The following is a 24031-nucleotide window of genomic DNA, read 5'->3' as shown; positions in this document are numbered from 1 at the left end:
GATGCTTTCATTTAAGTCTCTGACTAGCCCCTTATGACTGGCACTGCTTCTTAGAAGCTCTCTGTGGAGCTGGGGATAGGGGAAGAAATCAGTCAGTTCACATTTAAAGGCAATTCTACCTCCTTAGCACTTTCTGATACAAGGCATGAACTGAGGGCTTATCCACACCCCCGCTTTCCCAGCTGCTTTCCCTTGGGGAAACATGATCTTTAGCACAGAATTGGAACAAATGGCAATTGGGTTTTCTGCAGATTGCTGTCTGTTCTGATTTAATGCTAAAGAGCAGCCTTTCCAGGGGGAAGGACCCATGCATAGAAAGCATGGGTCAAGAGGAAAGCCATGTTGTAGGCACAGGACGAGCAGAAGTGTGGGCAAGCCCTGAAAGGCAGCCAACCTTCAAAATTCACACTTCTCCGAATTTTGCAGTGCAGTTCTCCAGCCAAGTGATGAGTACTGCAAGTATATAAAAATGCATATATAAGAGAAAACAACATACAAAAATAATTATATCAGGGGGAATGCTTTGCAAAAACGTGTATATTAGGAGGAATTCACACTGAAAAGATTTTCATTAAGACTTATTTTTTTAAAAACTGCAAACTGATGTGGACATTTGGAGAAGTTAAGATGGGAAAAATTGAAACTGGAATTGACCGACTTAACCTTTTTGGAGCCACTTTTCTCTCTTGCTTCAACCCCCAGTTAAAAATCCCCGCATGAAACTTACACCCTGCACATTCAAAAGCCATTTGCTTGCTTGTCTCTGTTGTCAGTCTTGCTTCCCCCATGTCTCTTTCCCTTCCCTTGACCTTCTCTCCCACACAGCCATCATTTATTGAAACAAGTACTGAAACTTTTTTTGGGAACTGTGCCAGTAAGTGCTGCAATTTAGTATTTATTGTATTTTGATACTATGGATCCCGGAGATTTTGGCTTGGGATCCTATGACAGTATTCTTTCTTGCAAATCAAAGAGATTTTTTAAATGGTGAGCAGTACATAAATTATATGCATGCATGCATAAATAAATAAATAAATAAATATAAAGTTTAGTTTGCATCCTCTTTGAGGGAGACCTCTGTGCAACTTTTTTTTTCTAGTGGCATGTAAATTGAGGACACTGTGCAGATAACTGCAGCCTTTGTCCTCCCAGCTGCTGAGAAGCACTTTTATGAAAAAAAATAAAACACTGCTAAGTATCCAGAAACTGTTGGACCTGGGAGGGCATGTTCAGCCCTTCATATTTATTTCCTCTTCCCTGGACTCCTCTGGAGCCATTGCCTGGTTGGTGCTTGGAAGTGTGGTGGTGTGGATTGGGGCTTGCTTGAAGGGCCAGGTGGGGGCAACAAACCAGTGAGCACTTGTGGCCCATCACAAACATGAAGAAGGCAACTTAGGCATCCCAGGCCCAACGCATCTTATACAGAGGCGTATTTTCTAACTGTCAATGCTTGATATTAGTCTCTGCTCCAATTTGTTAATGTCACCTTAAATTTTAAGACCAGTTCTCTAGAATGTTTGCAAGCCCCTTGAGTTTTGTTTCCTCTGTAAAGAAGATCAGAGCCAGCTTTGTCACTAACTATAAAAGAATGCTGTAGCCACAGCTATTGCAACTCACTATAACGCACGTAGAGTGCTAATTAATAATTGAACTGATTATGTATGTTCCTTACTGTTACTTTTTGTAACCGACAATCCAATAATATGTATTCCATATGCTGTTTTCATTTTTATGTTGTATTTCTGGTGTTACTGCCGAAAACCAACATAATGCATATTAAAAATAAAAATAAAGGAATGCTGTAGGATGCCTGCCTAGTGTCAGTCCATTGACAGTAACACCAATTGAATGTTGTTTTTACTTACTTTATTATCAAATTTGCCCGTCACTTTATCTTGCCCAGGGCAACCCAAAACAACTTAAAATCAAAGAGTAGCTCCTTGTAGGACACATTTTAAAAGAAAGTCCTGTGGGACTAGATCAGTTCAGCTTCCCCTATGCTGACAAGCCTAGAGCCATATTAGCTGATCTTCTACTTACCTCTACACACTAACCTCAGCTACCATAACTAAATAAACCATGTCTTCTTCTTCCTCCTCTTCCACCCCTCATCATCATTTCTAAGAAAACTATGCTTTCTGCCCATCTAGGCAGCTCTGAGCAGGAAAGATAGAACTAAGGCCTCATTTGCTCAGTTAACAACATTTCATTGCCTTGAATTGTCCCACCACCGCAGTAATTTAATTAGGGTGAGGCAACAGCAACACCTTCCTCCAGGCAGAAAGCAGAACTGGTTCTCTAAGTTTGGGCAACACATTCAGAGGCGGCAGGCCTCTCTATGGCTTCTTTATGTATTGCTGAGAAGTGCCTTGGGATCAATGATGAAAGGTGGTATGCAAATCTGGACAAATGAGCAAAGTAAATAGAAGATTGAGTTTAGGTAACACTGAAATTCAGAGACAGATAACCAGTGGTGTAGTGGTAAAATCTGAAGAGCAGGAATTCATCTTGATGGCCCCTATAGTCATCACACCCACCCCAGGCAAGTAAAAAAATGAACATAGCTATATTACATTCACATGCACACGCACCAAAGGACAACAGTACCATTCACACACATGAGGAAGGCGTCAGCAGCAGGCTTGGGGTAACCCCAAGGTTTGTAGATGTATAAGTACATTTTTAGGTGGAGGGTGGTACCAAAGCTGGGGATGGGATCAGGAGACCAAAAGCAGCTCAGTGAGGACTGAGCATGCTCAGTGGGCACAGGATACTGAGTGTCTGGGGTATGGAATGGAAAGGAAATATAGAATATTGTTGCATTTTAAGCCTCTGTCTTTTAATTCCAGTGCTAGAGCCCACAGATTCCTTCCAGATTGGTTTCAGCCACTGGTTTAATAGTTTGCTGGCGCCACCACGTGGTAGAATAGGCATATGACCACAGAGAAAAAGAAGGCTAGCAAAATATTAGACTAGGAGCCTTTTCACACAACCTTCAGGCACACACCTTAGAATTGTTGGAAGAGAACCCAAGGGTCATCTAGTCCAATCCCCCGCAATACAGAAATCTCAACTGACAGATTTCCTCCCAATCAAAGAGGATAGTCCCAATTCCTCAGTTCCACTGTTGAAGAAATTTCAGGCGACTGTAAATTCTCAGAAGCAGGACCTTTTTCAGGTTTTTAAGAGCCTGCTGGATCAAGCCATTTGCCCATCTAGTTCAGCATCCTTTTCTCACAGTGGCCGACCAGATGACATATATGTTACTATCTAACCATTATTTATGTGAAAATGGAGGGGTGGCATTTGCAACACGAGTGTGCATTCTGGTGAATGAAGATTTTATATTCGAGTTACAAACCCTACTGAAATAACAGCCACTTAAGTCAAGTGTGAAACACCCCCTATAGGCCACAATAGGGCACGATCAAAGCTTAAAGTGAAAATTCCCTGACCTCTTTCACAATTGCATCACAACTGTTGCTGAAAACTAAACAGGTTTTAAAAGCAGTCCATGATAAGATGTATGGCGAGTGAAAAGGATTATTCAGACATGTAACCCAAGTGGACTGTAAAGAACTCTAAAATAATATTTTCAAACTAGATGAATGGGGAACAAAATGGTAAGTAAGGTTTCATGTGTAAATCAGGGCAAATACATCCAGAGAGATGGGGCTAAATGGCTTTAAATAGGAAAGAGATCTGTGGGTTATGGTGGATGGATCAGTTACAACATCAACTCAGTTTGTGGCAGCTGTGAAAAGGCAAATTCCATCCTATTGGGCACTATTAGGAAAGGGACTGGTAATAAGATTGGCATTATAGTAATGCCCTCAAATAAATTTGCCACGTGACAACATCTGGAATACATTGAACAGTTCTGGTCATCCCACCATATATAAGAGCTGGAAAAGGTGCAGCAACCAAAATGAAGGTTGGAACACTGTGCTTATGGGAATTGCTGGAAGAGTTTTGGGCTCTCAGGTGTTTAGAAAAAATATATTACTAAGTGAGGTGGGGTAGGGACATGATCAAGTCTGATAAAATTATGCATGGTGTGGAGAAAACGGATAAAAAGGACTTCATATTGTGCCCCCATAATCCTAGAACTAGGGGCCAACCTATGAAGTTGACTGGGAGTATATTTAGGGTAGGCAGAAAGTATATCTGCACAGAGAATACAATTGGCTATTGGCAGTGAATTCCATAAACTCATCAGCTTAGGTGACTTCAAAAGGAATTTGACAAACCCAGGAGGGATAAACAGCTGCTAGACATGAGAAGGGAGGGCTGCAATAAAATGTTGCAGTGAGAATCCCCAGCCCTGGACAGCAGTATTCTTGTTCAGAACTCCAGGCCACTTGGAAGAGGAGCTTGAAGCACTCTGCTGGAGCTCAAAGTAGGGCAGGGTTCAGAAGATGGAAAAGGGACACCATTTCCTCCTTTCCCATCTGGCTGAAACCTCCTCTGTGGTGCTATCAAGAATTACAGCTTGGGAACTGGTTGCCAACTCCAAAACTGAGAGGCTTATTGCTGTAGCATATACCACATGCGTTCCAGAAGTGGGAAAGAGATAAGGGATCACTTTTTCTTTCCAGTCTGAAAGAGCCCTGTTATCTGCAAGGAGGGAAATTGCTTTTTAAACTCATAACACATGTTGGGCTCGTCACTCACTCTCAACTCAACCTACCTTTAAGGGATGCTGTGAGGATAACATGAAGCCGAGAACTATGTACGCTACTTTGAGCTTCTTAGAGGAAAGGTGGAATATAAATTGCAAAAATAAAAAATAAAATAGACATCACCTACAAGCCTAATCCCCACCTGCAGGATATTTACCGTCCTAACATGATAATGAGGTAATTAATGGTGTAAAATTCCCCCACAGTGGACAGTGAGGTGAACAACATATTTTTTTGTCCGACACTGAACTGCAGAACAAAATGGTTCTTATTTAAATGCGTTAGCGAAATGACCTTGTGGACCCAAGCCAGGCAGTACTGTGTTTACAGTAGACATTAAATGTGGAGATTTGTCTGATGGTTTGTATCTTGCCTTCAACTTTGAGTCAAGACACCACTCCAGTGGAATACATTACATCACTGCAGATGTTTAACCTAGGCTATTTCAAGCAGTCTCTATCAATTCATTGTGGAAACAAACTGTTTTCTGTTAAAATAGAGTTCCAGGCGTTCAAACTAGGTACATGACAAGAAGCCACCCCTTTTAAAGTTGCAGTGTGATTTCACTGCAATAAAATAACAATGACTTGTTTAATTGTTGAACATTCTCGATAAGCAAAAGCCATTTAATACATTCTCTTTGTCAGCAGCCTGTCCAGCGCAGCAGCTGGAGCAACTGTGTGTTTGGAGATGTGTGTCTTTCTTGCACAATGTGTCCTCACAGCAGGAAATACTGGTGCAACACTAGCACAACACTGCTGCAGCTATGCCAAACATGTTTGTTGCATAAAGTGTAAACCAGCTCTTCTGAATCTTGTGCGGTTGCTGTGGAAAGAGTGCTATTTTACAGGGCAATCTTATAGCTATCTACTCAGAAGCAAGTTCCACCGAGTTTAATAAGGTTTACTCCCAGTTAAGCACACAGAATTCTAGTCTTAATAAGGTAAAGGTTGAAAATAGGGTTGTGGGAGATCATCATTTTGGTTTGCATTTAAAGGTGGCTCTACCTAATTCACACTTTCCAAGATCATCAGCAAATCAAAGCACAGCCAGCCTTCAAAATTTACAGTGTTGTTCTCCAATGAAGCAATGAGTATAAAAATGCAAATACAGGGTGCATAAAAGGCATACATTAGTGAAAATAACACACACAAATGCTTTAAAGTAGGGAACCCTGCTTTGCAAAAATGTATATATTAAGAAAATGGCATACAAAAATTTCTATGAGAAGTTCACGCTAAAATGCTGATGAATTTTCAGGACATTTTTCTGAATCACAAACTGGTATGGGAATGTGGAGAACTGAACTTAAGATTTGGAAAACGAGAAATTGAGGCTGTGTACACAGTCCTGTTTACTATGCATCTAGTGAGCTCTCACTGCTGCTTTGGGAAGCAGTATACACAGCCACAATCCTTATCTATCCTGTCATTCCTTGCAAAAGACTGCATTTTTATGCATTCCCCGCTAAACCAGCTTAGATTCAAATTGGGGGGAAAGCAACCTAGCTCTGCTTTAAGATAGTAATGTAAACCCAGCCTGAGAGAAACCAAAATGTACAGATTTGCCTAACTGGTTGAAGAGCAGCATATTTTAAAACTGAATAAAATGGACACAACAGATCATAATCAGTTATTTTAGTTTATGGAATTGTCATTAATGGAGTTTTTATGTTTTCGACATTCTTTTTTCCTAGATGCCTTTTTAAGGGTTTACCTGAGGGACCTTCCTGCTATTCGAGGTAGCATATTGCAAGTAATTGCAATTAAGATAGAAACATACAAAGCAATTATTCCCCTAAGAGCTGCAATTTGAGCCCAGACTCACCGAATTCAAAAACAGTCCCTTAGTTTGTGATAGGATGAAATAATTCAACACTTGGGACTTCATTTGAGTTGTTGTTGTTTTAGGAATAAAATACACTGTGCCCCATTTCACTGGACCAAGAATGCATAAAATGTGTCAGTTCCAGTTCGTTTTGAGAGAAGGCTCCAATAACCCACTGCCAAATTCCTCCATATGTAACATTCCACTTTTATTAATAGGCAAATTAATAGACAGGTTACGCTAACTTCAATTGGTCTACTTTAAGAGAGAGAGAAAAGGGGAATACTTCCTCCCTGTTGGGCAATTAAATAGTTTTGCAAGATTATGCCAATACATAGGAAATTTAAAGTTTTCTCTTTTAAACCCCCCCCCACACAACTCTTTCGTTTCTAATGTGCACAATTCTGCAACTGACCAGCATAGGAGATAATTTCCAAAGGGACTTACTTGACATCTTCAAAATTTCTTAAACTGAGCTTTCTGTGATGCTTTTAAATTGCAAAGTGCTGGAATATAACCAAATATTGCATGTGTGAAGGGAAATTACTCACTGCAATGATAAACAAATTGACAGACTCAAACACTCGAGCTGAAAAAGGATCACTCTGTATGTTTTGCATCTACTGTAGGAATCAAGGATTTCCCTTCTCACAAGACTGGAGATTAGGAAACTCCAAGGCATATCAAATGTCTTTGTGGGGTTTACCATCAAGGAAGAAAAATTTGGGCAACACACTTCCACATTCCACACTTCATGAAGTGGATCACTTATATATAGGGAACTGTGATGCACATCTGCCATATAATCTTGTTTGTAACAAAGCTTGAACCTTTTTAAAAATGCCTTTTGTGTGAGGAAAGCAGATATAGCTTCATATTGGAATTTCTGAATTGAACTATTAATACATAAACAAGTATGATTTCTTTTTGGTCATCAAACATACCAAGACTTTGCCAATAATGATAATTATTGTCATTACAAAGAATAATTCAATTTTTATCATGATAAAGCTACTGGATTGTAGCCAGTGAAGTTCTAATCAGAGTAGACCCATTGAAATTAAATAGACCCAAGTTAGCAGTGTTGATTAATTCCATTAGGGCCACTCTGAGCATGGCCGAACACTGAATAAAACCCACTGTAACACCCCTCAAAACATTTATACCAACAGGTTTTTAGAATCGTCTTATTTTGGGAGCAATCAAAAGCATTTTCTCCCCTAAAAGGCATCTCAGAGTGTATTAGGACAATATATGAAACAGAAATGGACAACTAGAGGCCTGAAGTTATTTGGCACCAAAGTAACTGCCTGGGCCCACAAGCATTTTAATCAAATGTGATAAAAAGAGTGCCAAGTTTGACTTTTAAGGAAAAGGATTGGAAAGAAATACAAGTTATCAGAAAATTTGTATCAGGTTAGCTAACCTGTGGCTCTCTAGCTCTTGTTGTCTATCTAGCTCACTATTGTCTATGATCCAGCAGTAGCTTTCCAGGATCTTAGGCAGAATTTTTTCCATAACCTGTCAGCAGCTCGTTTTTTAATCCGATACCAGGAATTGAACCTAAGTACTTCTGCATGCAAATCGGACACTATAGTACTTGAGCCATGGCCCCTTTCACTACACTGTTGCAATTAGTCTTGTTATATTTGGATTAAAACAGGAGTCCTCTCTCCTCAGCCTCTATGCACAATTATAGCTTTAATTTGGAAAACTGCCTAAATTAGTCAAATGTACAAATACACATTCTAAAGTATGCTTAGAAGAAAAGGACTAAAAATATAGTAAAGGTAAGTTATGCAATGTACAGCCACTTTAAAAGATTTATATTTCTCATTAATCAAGCTTTTTTTTGGCAGTCATGCACAAATATCATGAGACTGAAAACCACAATTTCCTGTGCTACAATTTGAAGAGAAGGCACAAATCATCCATTACTTGAACATGAAAAACTCATGTTTGCATGAACATGCAAGGTCTATAGTAGACACTTTGGCACCATTATTGAAAATGAAATCTACACAGTCTTCTTTGCAGTGTGAACATGGGAATCCAAAGTACAAAAGTTGCTTTCAGTCAGATCCTATATTTGCAAATTTCATTGTGTTCAATGGAAACAATACCAATGTACTCACGATGGTGGTGTTAGGCTACAAATTCTAGACAAGTCTACTCAAAAGCTGTGAGTTCAATAGGACTTACTTCCAAATAAACATGCATTGAAGTGCCAATGTATTGTCTCAATTCTGATTGCTTCTTTCTCTAAATTCCATAGTTGGGTTCTAGTAGATACAAATTTATTTCTCTCTCCAAAGGGTGGCATAAACACCTGGGAGGTACGGGCAAGCAAGGGATTGTATAGTATGAAGAAAGTGACTGACGTTCTGAAGACTTGCAACCAGGCACACTGTCATGCAGAAATCAGAAACTCTCAGCGATAGTTTTTACAGGCACATTTGTGGAGAGCGGTATACTTTAAAAGGATAAGTAAAATAAAAATACAAATCACCAAAGGCAAAACTTACCACAATCCTTTTCAACTGAGTAAACTCTTACAATCTTTGTGTTCTGCTGAATATTAACTAAGAAAGGAGAAAGATAATTTTAATATTTCTTGTAAACCGCTTAGAGGTTCCACTACAATCAAATGGTATGCTGTATTAAAAAAAGGTAAAGGTAAAGGACCCCTGACAGTTAAGTCCAGTCACAAACGACTCTGGGGTTGCAGCACTCATCTCGCTTTACTGGCTGAGGGAGCTGGCATACAGCTTCCGGGTCATGTGGCCAGCATGACTTAGCTGCTTCTGGCTAACCAGAGCAGCACACGGAAACGCCGTTTACCTTCCCGCCAGAGCGGTACCTATTTATCTACTTGCACTTTGACGTGATTTCAAACTGCTAGGTTGGCAGGTGCTGGGGCCAAACAACAGGAGCCCACCCTGTCGTGGGGATTCGAACCACCGACTTTCCAACTGGCAAGCCCAAGGCTCAGTGGTTTACACCACAGTGCCACCCGCATCCCAAGGTATACTGTATGCATATTGTTAAATAAATAAAACTAATGTGGAGTTGGGAATTCACCAACATCTGGTGGACCACAAGTGCTTCATTTCCATACTAAAAGCACAACAAATCAAACCATGTGACAAGTAAAATCTATCAAGACTGGCCAGTTCAAATTAGTAAATGAGATGCTAAATAGAGTAACCACCGCTTTATTGATGGAATCAAATAGGGAAGAAATAAATATAAGGGTGGCTTCAAGCACATAATATAAAATCTGGCTTGTACTGCCTAAGGTTACAAAATCTATTCTATCTGGGCAGCACTCATAGGTTTTGGAAACAGCATTACATTTTGATCTTAACTTCTGGAAAAGTTGTTTTGAGCATTTAAAAAAAATATTATTTAATCATTTTTTCAATACAAACATCACCCTCAAAAGACACATACAACAAAAGCCATGGTAACAATAACACAAATTGACAATTCAGATTTGAATACGCTGATATACCTATTACACTGATACACTGATACACTATATACACTGATACACCTTTTTAAACAATATTTTCCCACCTCTCTCTCCTCCCCACCATTATCCGCCTTATCGCTTAAATATTCATTCCAGATTTCTTCATATTTATCCATTCTTATTTTGCGTCAACATGCAATTCGTTCATATGTAGCTAATCTGTCCATATTATCAATCTGTGTGCTCAATGGAATCTTTTTGCAGCTCTTCCAATTCATCAAAAGAAGTTTTTTTTGCTTCTAATATAGCACGGTACATCCATTTTTTTGACCCCTTAAAATCTCCGTTTCCGGAATATAATTTAGAATTAAATTCAGTTCCCCTAAATAACAATTTCTTTTTATTACTCTTGCTATAAATATCCTCACCTCGCACCAAAATGATCGTATCATCGGGCAGTTAATCAACATATGTTGATTATTCATATGTTGAAGTTCGCATTTTTACTCCCACATCTCCAGCAGTTGTCTGCATTTGTTATTTTCTTCTGGTAGAGTTTTACTGGAGTCCAGTGGACTCTGAATATTATTTTCTGTTGAATAAGTCTTAGTCTTAGATCCATAGAGGCTATATCTGTTGATTTTATACTTGACTCCCATATATCATTTGTTATCTGTACCCCTAACTCTTCACTCCATTTTTGTCTATCATATTCTAAATCATATTTCTTCCTGTTGAGTAGGGTTTTATATAGTGCAAGTGTAGTTTTTTTGTTTTTGTTGCAGAGATTAAATCTTGTAGCAGCATGGGTGTTTCCGATGCTGCTATAGCGTCAGGGCCAAACTGCCTTTCCAACTTATGTTTCAATTGGATGCATTGCCATTGTGTTTCACTGGTTAATCCGTACTTTACTTGCAAAGTCTTATATTCCACAAATTTATAATTTTCATCAATTAATTGATTCAATGTCAAAATACCTTTTTTCGTCCAATTTTGCCAAATTATTACTTGATTTTCAATTTTGGGTTGGCCCATATTGTTTATTTCTCATGCTGATAGGGGTCATCCTTATTATTTTTATTTATATTCATCCAAATTTGTATAGGTGCTTTAATAGTCTCCAGGATAATATATTTCATAAAATTGGAGCCGAGTTTAGTCCACCCTACAAGAAGTTCACAGAAACTATATTCGAGAGTAGCCCAATTGGGATTCCTGCTAGCTCTCCAATAATTAGTCTTACTCAGCAGGTAAGCCTGCTGATATGATTCCAGATTTGGGAGCCCAAAGCCGCCTTCCTGAGTTGGAAGTTGCATTTTATGCAGTGATATTTTTGGTGACAGACAAGATTTATTTTTTGGAAGTATAATTTGGGAATATATATTGGTAATCCTCTAAGAATGTGTAAAAGCTTTGGAACAACATTCATTTTGAGGACATTAAAGGAAGAGGTTTAGAGGTCCACACCTTTCAATATCAAAAGAAATCTCATTTATAATTTGATTCAAATTTAATTTTACAATTTGGGCATAGCAACTTATTTTATTCCTCAAAGCTGAATAATTAAATGCCAAACTACAATTAACTACATATTTACCTTCCATTATTCATGTAAAAAATCAATTATCAGGGACATATAAACTTGATGAGTAGAACATCAAAGACCACAATGTAGAAAAATGTTTTACCAGAACCCCCAATGTGTGTGTGTGTGTGGGGGGGAATAATCTGATTACTGCATTGAGTGTGTGCATAAATTGAGCCTATGCTTCGGACTGTATATTCATGTTAATTACCTTGACCAGCCAGATACAGAAAGGGGCACACTTTGCAAATGTGGCCAGCAAATCTATTTATTGATATAGATTTTTATCCCACCTTTCAGAGATTCTATCTTCACAAGATGACTTACATCATCAGTGACCAAAAATATATATACTAAAATTTACGAATTGTTAAAACAGCAATAGAACTCACATAAAAAGCAGATGAATTACAACTAGCAACAGTATATCCATCCTGGCACCAAACTTTAGCGCATATCCCAGAAAAAAAGCCAGATCTTCAATTGGAGGCCAAAACTCCGCAGGGAACTTGAGAGCTGGGGTGTCATCACCAAGAAAGCTCTCTCATTTTTACTTCAGTTCGCTCCAGCTTGAGATGCTACAGCTAGGAGGGTCTTCCTGGTAAATCTTACTAAGTGAGAAGGTCTGTATAGGAGCAGCTGTCCTCTCAGGTCTCCAGGGTCCACGTTGTATAGGGCTTTCAATACAAATATATCCTGAGTTGGGCCTTGCAGTATATTGGCAGCCATTGCACTAACTTCAGAAGAGGCATTACATGCTTATGGTCATATTCAACAAGAGACTATTGCAATTTGTATCTATAGCTACTAAACCAGTCTGAAAACCAGCCCATTACACCAATACTTTCTAGAGGTTACCAGCCCATAGGCCATCAGGCTAGGATTTTGCTGCTCAGAAATAGCTGTAACGTAGGTGTGGCAGAAGTATTTTTATGCATGCATGTTTGTGTTGACAAGTTTACCATTTTTGTTTTGGATTGAATATATTGCTAAGGCTAGTTAACCTGGGAAAACAGGGACTAAGTTAAATGTAAATAGTTGTGTGAGACAGTTATGGGCAGTCTTGGCAACTGTTACTAAGGGATTTGGGATGTTGGGAAAGTGAAAGTTGAAGCAGTTAAGGGCAGGGAGAGAAACAGAGGGAGAATGAGATGGAAGCGTGATTTGGAGTACATCTGGTTAAGGGAGATGTAATCAGGTGCTGCATGTGGATATGGAAGAAAACAGGGATGGAATGTGTGGGAGGTGCAGGGGGGGAACCAGAAGTCTACACCAAGGACTCATGAAAACATCGCTCCACAGAAACACCCAGGCAACGCCATGGTATCATACAGGAATCAACTGGGGAAAATGACTGCAGTGCTGAGTCATTGTACAAGGACATAGCCTTGAAAGGGTATTATGTACTAGAGAAATTATTCTTTGAATAATTTAGAACAAAAGTTGTTTAACACATGTAGGCTTGCAAACTCCCTTTCCAGAGTGCGAAGACTGACCTACCAGCCAAAGGTAATAATGGACTACATTCCTTCAGAGGGAGTGCAACCCCATCTAGAACAAGCAATTTGCCTGATTTCTGGATCTGGAAACTATCTACTCACAGGACCTCAATCTTTTTGGGATTCACTGGCACACCACTAAATTCAGGCATGAGTCCAGAACCTGCACAGCTTCACCTGGCTTGTATAGAGAGCATACTGATGCCACTCCAACCCCCCAATGACACCACCAAATGTTTCAACACCACTGGTGACAGAACCCTGTAAACTTACCAGTTCAAAACGCAAAGGGCCGATAATGGTTGCAACACTGTGCTTCCAACACCTATCTCAGAGCTGCTCAGGATACCCTGGTGGATGGTATCAAAAGCTGCAGAGATCCACAATTAACAAGGTTGTCTTCCCCATCCATCAGCATGACCAAAGCTGGTACAGATGCCAAACCAGGCCTGAATCTAGACTGGAAAGGGTCTAAACATTTCCTACAAGAACAGAGAAGAGCTTAGCCAGCACCACCCTCTTAAGCACCTTCCCTACAATGGGATATTGGCAACATGATAGTTGTTTCAAATAACCCACATTAGACCTGGAGATTTGTATCATTTCCAGAAGGAAATTTAGTACTGCCCTAGCAGTGATGTGCAAGTTTTTGTTTCCTTGTGCTGAACGTATGCATCTGATAAGAGGCCTACAGCAGCAGCATTATAGTAATGGAAATAATAGCTGGGAGTGGTGTGTTTATGATGAAAGAGCAATCTAATGAAAGCAGCAAGCATCTGCAAAACTCTTTAATTCTCCAATTTTATTTTTTGCTGTCACAAAATCCAATTATGCAAATTAACACCTATCTGCTTTTGGAAGGTCATGCTAAGTTACTAATTTTGAAAACATTATGAGGACTTGTAGAAAGTGCTGTAAAAGAGCTGATGCACTGGAAGGTTTAGTCTCACCCAACCTGAGTCTCAGCACTCTTCTCAACCTGCTGGATTCAACTTGATTCCATATTACAAAAAAGAAAGTCCCACTGCATTCTAGAGCCTTTGAATCTTCCGTATTTTTATGGTGCTACTTTCTTTCTGGTTATTCTAAGATTAATTTAACAACATGATCAGATCTAAACCAAATCACTGCTTACTCCTTGTGTAATACCACTCTTGGCCTTCAATTCAACCTTGTGTTAAGCATTCAAATGGAGTTGTCCACCCTATACCTCTCCATGAATTCCTACTCCATTCCATACTGCTGTAGCCACCAAGAGTCACATGTAATCAATCACTATTATTTTTGAACAATAAAGGCAAGATGACTAAATCCTGTAATTTACCTAAGCAGATTTAGTCTACAGAATGAGTGGAGCCTCAGGTTCAGAGCTGCATGGGGCCCTCGAAGAGAAGACTCTAAGGCACAACCTTCAACAACTGTTGTTGAGTAGTTTTGCTTGGCTGGAATGTATTGCTGAACTGCAATAATTCTTCTTGCTTACTTGGAGAGCTATGCATGTACACCTCCAACTTGTGTGTGTATGCTGAAACCTCCAACTTGTGTGTGGCTGGAATGTAGTCTCCTGTCTAAAGGTAGGGTTGCCATATTTCAAACAGTGAAAATCTGGACAGAAAAGCTGTTGAGCTTTCTTGGCAAAATCACAGAAATTTGCCGTTTCTGAGCTCCTTTTCTGGAAAATCGGCAAAAATGGGCCTGCCGTCATGGGCTGCCATGCGTCCGGATTTTCCCGGACATACTGTTGATTTCCGCCTGGACACTGCTGCCAACTGCAGTATTCCAGATATGTCTGGGAGATTCCAGATGTATGGCAACCCTAGTCTAAAGGTAAAGAGTCAAAACTGTTTTATCCCTCTTTTGCCTAACTACCACTGGCATATGGTCCCTGGAAGTTTGTTCACAAGGAAATGAGGCCATTGGGCTGAAAAAGGTTCCCCACTAGTGTCTAAAGCCTTAAACATTAAGATAAAAGGCACACAGTACAACTCAGTATTGCAAAAGAAGCCCACAAACGTTACCAGCCTTGAAAAATGTTTACTAAGCCTACTGGGGCTTGGAGAAGAGGCAAAACACCCTCTTTTACAGCAGCTGTGAGCTTCCATCCTCTGTCTACTCACATGCAATTTCTTATCACCTATGGGTATCAGGGTTAGTTCTTAAATACAAGGCTGGTAGAACTCTTCTGAGATTATACCACTATAGGACATAGATGGGGAAAAGCATGACAAAATATTAAAAATAGCACCAGGGGTGAGGGGAGAATAATTTTCCTTGACATGCTACTTTTGCATTTTGTCATGCAATTCCTTCACCTACATTTATAACTGGAAAATTCCCAAGAGAATTGAACCATGTGGTTTTTCTGATCATGTAGATCAATGCTTAGTGTGTTTCTATGACAGCGATGCCATTTTGAAACGTATATACTTACATTTAAGCTCACCAATATAACCCTGAAAGAAAAGCACTAGAAATCAAAGAGAACAGAGTAAAAAAAAAAAAGAACAGTCCAAGCCAAACAATATCCAGCTTTATTAAAGGTACTTTTCATAAAACAATCAATCAATGGTATTCAGGCAGGACATGGTCTACAATCTGCAATGTTTTACAACAAATTCCAACTCCCCTTTCTTCTTGGACTACCAAAATGTAAAGTTACTATATAAAACCCAATGAAATCTTCAATTCTTACTTGGAACAGGGAAAGTTTAGAGTGAGGGTGGACACTTTCACATTTAGTATGTTGTTTAACAACTTTTCACAAGCCTACCCTGACTTTTAGAGGAAAACAAAACCGTAGAATTCTTAATTTGAAGATTCACAATATAAGAAATGTGGCTCATCTGAGAGCCATCCTTCCCCCACCCCATAGTATTTGACACCAGAAGTCTGGATTGCCTGACACTGTGAGTACGAATCTGATTTATGAGAGCAAGTATCAAAAGACCCTATGCCACACTCAAAGGAGTGGTAAATGCAATGCAAATGACAATGTGAAAGAACAGAGGAAGTCTAAGTACTGTTTTAAATGTACCTTCTCAGACACAAGCATTTTGGGAACTTCAGTGTTCACTCAAGTATTTCAGAAACAAAAGATGAACAATATCAGGGAATCCCCCTTTCTTGCGTCCATGTAGACCCCCTCTTGTAAAATTGAAGGGGGCTTTAAAAAGCCCAGGTTCTAAGTAACAGAGTCAATGGCATTTGTCCCCTCTCCTTCCCCCAAAACACAACAACGAAGCGTTCTGTGTGCTAACAACATAGCTTTAAAAAAAAAGTAAAACAAAATTCTGCATTGTTATAAAACTTGATAAAAAATAGTATTTCAAACTGTACAGTCACCAGAAGTACACAGTTATCAAAAATTCACACAATTCACTTGGCATCCCCAGCACCTTCAGCTTTCTGTGCCTGAAAGACAAAGGCAGTCCCGTCAGTTTTCTTTATGCTAATGCAAGCTTACTACCCACATAGGCCAATGTCTGCATGAATCTATGTAAATTATATGAAACAGACACACACCCATTAACACAATGCAAGCTATTATGAAAAAGTATTGATGTTAGACTTGAGCAGAAGAACGAAGACAAATATTTCTTACATAATTTTTAAAACTGCAATCTCATATACAATCGGGAGCATACTATTCCATTCATACACAATCATTTCACAACAAATTAACAAAGGAGTTTGGAGGAAACATGCTGGTCCATATCACTAAATATATAGTTTAGCAAAGTAAAGAAATCTACTATATTGCTATTATACCTGGTCTGTTTTGGCATCTCCATTTTCTGCAGGATTGTTTCCATCCTTGCCTGCATCAGCTTTCCCCTTCTTCCCCTTAGGTACCTTCTCAGCCTTCTGCCAATCAATGGAAATAATTAATAGTTCACAAACCATAAACATCTGCTGATATAAAGGACTTCACACAATTTAAAACAATTGTTTGAATATAAGTATCTCAGACAAGAGAACAAAGATGTATTCGAGTTCAAATTGCATACAATTTGAATTTTACCTTTGGAGCTGTTTTTTTAGGTTTAGGTTCTGGCTTTGGAGGAGCAGGTTTCTAGAAAAGACAGAACAATTCAAAAGTAGTTTTGAAACAATAAGGTATTTGTTCACTTTAGTATATGATGTCATGCTTAACAGCCAACTTAATCCCTTTCAGGGTGTCAATGAGTTGACTATCAGTAGTTCTTTAGAAGTTACTACTGCTAACAACCCTAAAGGACATTCCATCACACAACATACTTACAGCAGATAACCTTGCTGATCTCCGCTGTGGCTGTTTTAAAAAAGAAAAGTTAACCATTAGAATGAGTTGTTGTTTTTAGAATAGAGACCTAAAATCCAGCATTCAAATATACACATTACATTCTACTGATACAATTTTCAAGATCAGAAAGCTAACATACTTCTAGTAGCATATCTCCATCTGACAGGTAATGTTAAAATGAGAGCAATGTGGTAAGAAAGCTAGATACATACAAATCTTTGCACATTACACCACAAGCTTAACCATCTCTACTCAGAAGTAAGCTCAACTGAATTCAATGGGATTTAGTGGCAAGTGAATACATTTGGGATTTCAGGTTTAGTCTATAACATAAAAATATAGTAATGCTCTTACCTCATCCTTTGCTTTGGCCTTGTCACCCTTGGTATCTCCTTCAGCCTACAAGGAATTAAAAAGTGAAACAGCTGAAGAAACCCTACACCATCAATCTAATTTCTTCGGAGGTTTTAAAAACTTGGATAAGCTGATGTTACTTAAATATATAAAGAAAAATATTTAATGCATTGCAAAGCTGACAATCTCACCTTTGTCCAATTCCTTTTCCCTCAAATTTTAAAATAGCACACACTCTCACAACTACTTAATATTATTTTTCCTCCCTGTATGCAGTAAAGAAAGCTGCCATATACAGAATCAAACCATTAGTCAATCTAGCACAGTATTGTCTACATTGACTGGCAGCACTTCCCAGGGTTTCAGACAAGTCTTTCCCAGCCTTATCTGGAGCATGGATTGAACCTGGAACCTTATGTGTGCAAGGCAGATGCTTTACTACTAAGCTATGGCCTTTATATTTTAAATCAAGACGTTGGCATTTTAAATTCTATGCTCAGAAAACCAAGAAATTGCTTGTGAAAAATCAAATAATTTTTCTAGTTGCATAAAGAAAATATGCGGCATAGAAGATGCTCCCTGGGGCCATATAGTGTCGTCAGAAGCATCAACTATTGCAACACTCCAATTTATGTTCCTACAGAACCAAGTTTTACTCAATGCAAGTTCCCATAGTTTTTGACAATTATCATTTCAATAAATTTGATATAATTATTACCAGTATCTTCTAATTTTAAAAAATGGCTATGTTGTATGCATTTCTGCATCCTTAGTGACCATATGTTCTCCCAATGAGAGATGTGTTTGTGGGAGGGTTGTGTGGATAACAGCATTGCCAGATGCCCCTAATTTTGATGCATTATTCTTTATTCCCCAACACTGCAGCTCTAGGCAACATAATGGCTCCTTTTATTTCAGAACACTATGACCTCTATTGAGTCCGTGTAACAGACCCAAGATCTCACTTATTTCTGGAATTTTGATCTCGCAATTTGAACCTTGCTTGCCTGCCTACCCCTAGTGCCTCTTCAGACCTATGAAACCACTCACTGTGCGACATTTAAGGCTCTTGTCGCTTTAAGCCTTAAGGGATCATCCCTAGATTCAGAGCTCAGGCAACTCCCCTGGGCCCAACAGACCCCCTCCTTCCCAAGACACAATTGGGGAAACAATCCCGAATGCCTCTTTGAAGTGAAACGTGGATTTGGCAACCTAAAGGGCTCCAGAGAAGCAAGCCACGACGTGTACGTGTGTGGGCAACTCTAACCCTCCTTCGCCTCCCAACACTTAAGATGGTCACTTTCCCCCTTAGAGAGAAGGCAGGGGGCGGGAAAGATTCGCTAAGGAGCGCATGTAGGGCGGGAGGCGGGGCCTCTCCAACATCTTCACTGACAGGGGAAACCTCCATCCCCCGCGCAAACAACTGACAAGTCTCTCGCCAGGACGCCATAGGGCTGCTCTTTCCCCTCCCCCAGGGCTTTCAAAACTACCGCTTTTTTGGGGCCTTCCCGCCTTTTCGGGAGCGCGGGGGATGGCGGGGGAGAAAAGCCTGCGCCCCCCGCCCCCATTACTGTATTTATTTGTGAAGGAAGCGGGAGGGGGAGGCGGATGACAGAACGCGAGTGGGAGTGCGCGCACGCGCCCTTTTTTCCAACGTACCCCGCTTTATGTTTGCACGGGCGCGCACGCGCGCGCCCAAGCACCTACAACCAGCCACGCACGTGCCTCTCTCCAGCCAACCACCCTCCCGCCAAAAAAAACAGCCAGCTCGCTCCGGCTAAGCTGAGTCTCTTATCTTCCATATCTTGCTCTTCTGCCCACCCGCTGGCGGGCGCGTGCCCCTTCCCTATTGGTGGGGACTTAAGTGAGCGCGCGGGCGAGAAACTGCCAATGATTAATATTCTCGCGCCCATTCGAGTGCGCGCGCGCGCGCCGTCTCTCTCGCTCTCTCTTCTTCCTTATAGTTCCCCCCCCCCTCCCTACCCCCGGCGATCAAGAATGCGCGACGGTTAACGGTCGTTCTCGCTCCGCTCCGCCCACTCTTCCTCCTCACTTTTAAGTCCTCAGAAGCACCGTCGAGCCGCCTCGCGCGCGCGCGCTCTTCCCCCGCCTCACAACCGTTAACCGCTCGTGGAGGAGGAAGGAAAGGAGAACCGGGGAGGGTGGGGGGGAGAGGGAGAAAGAGGAGGAGAAAGGAAAGAAAATGGCGGCTGATCTAAATCTCATCCCCGCATAAGCACCGCTCCTTCTGCAAACTACCATGTCTCTTCCCCACTTCCTCCTTCCCCGTCTCCCGTCCGAGCCATTAGGTTCCCTCGCCGCAGCCACGTACCTTTCTCTTGGGCATGTCGGCGGCGCGAGACAGAGGGGGAGAGAAAGAGAAAAAGGAGGCTGGGTTGGAAATATAAAAGCGCGGTCTCTGTAGGAGGGAAGGGAGAAACTCAACCGCCTGTAAAAAAAAAAAAGGAGGGGGGTGCAGAGAAGCCGCGCAGCAAGGAAGAGCAGAAGAGGAAAAGAGAGAAAGGGGGGCTCCGTTTGTTGGGTTCGCTCGTGTCGCTCACGACCCCACTAATTTGAATCGGGTGTTTATAAAGTTTTATATAGAGCCGGACGCGGCCCAACCGGTTCCAGCCGGATCCCCACCGCCCCGGCTGCCTATTGGACAGAGCGCGTCACGTGGCAAGGGCCAGCCAGGGCGGGCGCTGCGAGGGGAGGCGAGGAGCGAAGGGGGCGCGCGCGCAACTAGTAAATCCTCCCTGCAAGAGCTGTTGCTCGGTCTTTCGACCACGGCGCGAATTTGTTTTAATGACAACAATAAATGGCAATACTAAGACCGACCCTCGGCGCCGTATAGAATTTTATTTTTATTTTTAATAATAACCCGGACCTCTTTTTCGTTACGTATGTACGCAAGAAAGAAAAATGCATTTCGTAGATTCTCATACCACTCTTGCTGCCTCCCCCCTCCGTTAAAAATAATAAAAAAACAATAATTTCTCTTGGGTTTTAAAAAAACGCACTGCAAAATTAATTAATTAAATAATATAAATCCTCTTGGCTGAGAAGGAGCTCTCTGCGTAATCTTCACAACTCCTCTGGCGCGGTGACTGGACTTGCGCCCAGGTAAGCGTACATAAAGCTTGCGGTCGAAAGTTACCGCTGAGAAGCCAGTGCAGTGTCTCTCTCTCGCTGCAGGAGGGCGAAAGACCGACCTGCCTGGCGCACCTGCACAAGCCATGGCGTGCCTCTCCTGCGAAGGCGCAGGCAGGAAGAAAATGTTTCCGAGAAAGGGCCTTTCCCCTGTTCTTCCTGCCCCTCCAAGCCAATAACAACAACAACAAGAAATCTGGGTGGAAGCTTGGGTGGAAGAAGATGGTGGCCTCTTCTAGCGCTCGAAGGGAAAGGAAGGTGCGGTCATTGCCTAGCTGAGGAGGGCAGAACGCAACCCACAGCGCCCTCTTCCTTTTCAACCTTGACTACGAACTGGCAGGGTCTCCCTCAAGAGCGAGCAGCAAAGGGCCTCAGGTGCAGCAGCCACCTCGCCTTCCCCCTCTCCTAAGGGAGAAAGAGGGGGAACGGAAGCGTTCTTGTGGCGCGGGGACACTTTTACCGAAGACGCTTCCTTGGCAGGGGCCAGGTGAGGAGCTGTCCTTTTCAGCACCATTCTGTCCTGCTGCTGGTAGAATACCCACCCCAAAACCCAGCAGTTAGAAAGAGGCAGGGGCAGATATGGAATACCTGCAGAATAAGGCATGTTGCCCACATTGGATCTGTCATCGTATATAGTGTCTCCCTTAACATAATTTGCCTTGCAATGGACACAACCATGCAACATCATTACAGCTTGCACTATTAAGCGGTAAAGGTTACATTCAGGGTGAAGTTAAATGAGAGAGTTGCAGTGATGTCTTCACTCGTACAAATAATTTTGTGTGGCTTATATAGCATTAGAACACATTCTTCAATTGCACATGCACAGCTAATGATGGAGGATCTTATCGTCTTTGTTCAAGGGCAGCATGCCACCAACTAGGCAATTGCTGAGGGGGCTGTATATGGAACCTTGCTTATGGGCTACTTTTGGAAGCAAAATGCTGAACTAGACACAACTATGTTCACAGGATGTAGTGATGGCTACCAACTTGGGTGACTTAAAAAGAGGATTAGACAAATGTATGGGGGTTGAGGCTATCAGTGGTTACTAGCCGTGATGGCTATGCTCTGCCTCCACAGCAAAACACCAAATGGATTTCCAGCAGACATCTGGTCGTGCACTGTGAGAACAGGATGATGGATCACATGGACCATTGGCCTGATTCAGCAGGGATTGTCTTCTTATGGCATCCTTCTTCACTGCATTTCACTTGGGAGGTGCTCCTGCCAAGGCACCCAGAGGAGCCTGCATGCTTCACCTGACTGCTGTCCAGAGCAGCAGAGCAACAGTCTGGGGAGCATGCAGATGGGCAGGTGGGCTCCTAGCCACTCCAAGCCAGAGTGGAAAGGCGTGATTTTTGTGTCCTGCTGGGCCTGCACCCTCGGCAGGGCCAACTTCACAAACTCCTAGATACGCTCCTGAGTTCAGGGATGGGGAACCTTTTTCGGTCTTAGGGCAAAATTCCTTTGTTGGCAACCATCCAAGGCTGCATGGGTGATCAGACACAAGGGTGGGTGGAGCAAAGAGAGAGATTTACTTTTGTACATTAAGCTTCCTTCCAGCGATGCAAAGGTTTATAAAATATATGTGCTTCCCTCCAACCAGGCAAGCAAGAGGCATTATCACAATTCAAGGTCACATTCTAACCAGGAAAAAGTACTCTAGCATGGGCATGAGACTGAAGGAGCCCAGAAGGCCAGACAAAACAGTAATGGAGGGCCACTTTTGGTACCCAGGCTCAAGGTTTCCCATCCTTGCTTTAGAATTTTAAACAGGCTGGAAGCAATATTGGTAACTACACGAAGCACTTTTAAGATTTAACATTTCATATGCCAGTTGCCAAATCTAACAATCTTCAACTTTTTTTTAATTCCATCAGGATTCTAGTTATATTTCACTATGAACACAGTTACTACAGTAGAGCTAAACAACTTTGCACTCTTAAAAATAACTCAAGTTGGCCTCTTACTCTCATTCTCCAGGAATAGAAATACCCCTTAACAGTAGGTGCAATGAACCACATAACGGCAACACAGCCGCCATTCATTCCAATTGTTCTCAGTGTGATCTACAAGCCATTTAAACAGGCAAGCATGTACTATAAGCCTGTTTAGTCAGATTAAAGTCATTGACATTAAGCACACAGAAGCAAGTTCCACTGAAAACCTACTGGACACCCTGAAAATCTGCTAGAGGGTGGTTGAATGCCTTTTTCATTCATAATTTGAGCCACCCAAGGCAGCTTTAAAAAGGCAAAGTATTAAAAACACAAAGCACAAATGGATGCGGGGGGTGAGGCTGGGGTGCAGAACAAGCAAGCAGCAGACAGTTAGTACAAAACCGGAATCCAGCAAAATGACCCCCCCATCCAGTCCAAAAACCTGCCTGCCAGAACTGAGTACGCTCCACCAAGGAGTTCCCAAACACCCAAACATTTTGGTCACTGGAAAGGATCATATGAGAGCAGACTGTGTTTTAGGTATACTGGTCCCACACAGTTGAGAACTATGAAGGCAAGTGTCCAGCACTTTCAATTGCTCCTGAAATTAGACCAGGAGTCTGTGAAAATGATGTAAATCAAGAGCAAAAAGCTCCAAAAACACTATGCAGTAGTCTGGCTGCTGCATCTTATACTATCAGGTCTCAGAAGATTCAGAGACACAACATCCCACCACCAGCACATTAACAGTAATCTAGTTTTGATGTGTGACCATGACAGATGCAACCGGCAGCTTGCATGCTTGCCAGCATAGGATGCCACAGTGGCTAGACTGATGCAAACTGTTCTGTATACACCTAGTGAGCCAGGTCATTATCTCCCCCACCCCACTGACCAACTTTTGGCAGGTAAGTGGGAATCACCCATCCATCTGTTATCATGATGGAAGTGATATGTTGGTAGGCAGTCCCACTCCCTTATCAAACATTGACCCATGAGATGGGGTGGGGTGGTGAAGCACCAAGTAGGATTGAACTCTCTGCTCACCTACTCAGGGTTCAGTCAGGCTCCCTGCAGGAGTCTGCTATGGATGCATGTTCCCCATAGGGAATGCACTGGTGAAGTAACACCCAGCAGGATTTTAAAAAGCCCATCAGCTGATGGACACGTGGTTGTGATTTTGGGGGGAAATGGCACCACAAACCAAATTGGATTCCCTGAAGGACCAAAACTG

General features: G+C 41.6%; 1 protein-coding gene across 2 annotated transcripts; it reads right to left on the bottom strand.

Moving 5' to 3' along the window:
- Positions 1-15576: 15576 nt before the first annotated feature.
- HMGN2 (high mobility group nucleosomal binding domain 2) lies at positions 15577-20367 on the bottom strand. 2 transcript variants are annotated; one of them, XM_081921661.1, is made up of 6 exons: positions 20037-20367; positions 17705-17749; positions 17330-17359; positions 17090-17140; positions 16837-16932; positions 15577-16479 (listed from the first exon to the last, which is right to left on the bottom strand). In XM_081921661.1, exons 1-6 carry the CDS (start codon positions 20049-20051, stop codon positions 16444-16446), a joined length of 273 nt encoding a protein of 90 aa, XP_081777787.1. In that variant the 5' UTR covers positions 20052-20367; the 3' UTR covers positions 15577-16443. The 2 variants fall into 2 exon arrangements, with proteins under 2 accessions (XP_081777787.1, XP_081777786.1); XM_081921660.1 differs by lacking the exon at positions 20037-20367 and adding an exon at positions 19195-19287.
- Positions 20368-24031: the final 3664 nt, after the last annotated feature.

This window comes from Podarcis melisellensis (assembly GCF_964234715.1).
Source record: "Podarcis melisellensis genome assembly, chromosome: 8".
Taxonomy (NCBI): Eukaryota; Metazoa; Chordata; class Lepidosauria; order Squamata; family Lacertidae; genus Podarcis; species Podarcis melisellensis.
This window is presented reverse-complemented; position numbering and strand designations above follow the sequence as displayed.

What these genes read in the sequence shown, in the direction of transcription:
- HMGN2 (XM_081921660.1), bottom strand. Translation starts at nt 19,272, where the DNA reads ATGGGGGCGGGGGGCGCAGGCTTTTCTCCCCCGCCATCCCCCGCGCTC. An exon ending in GATCAGCAAGGTTATCTGCT is followed by an intron (nt 17,141 to 17,329) that starts GTAAGTATGTTG and finishes TGTCTTTTCTAG; the next exon opens with AAACCTGCTCCTCCAAAGCC. An exon ending in CTAAAAAAACAGCTCCAAAG is followed by an intron (nt 16,933 to 17,089) that starts GTAAAATTCAAA and finishes ATTGATTGGCAG; the next exon opens with AAGGCTGAGAAGGTACCTAA.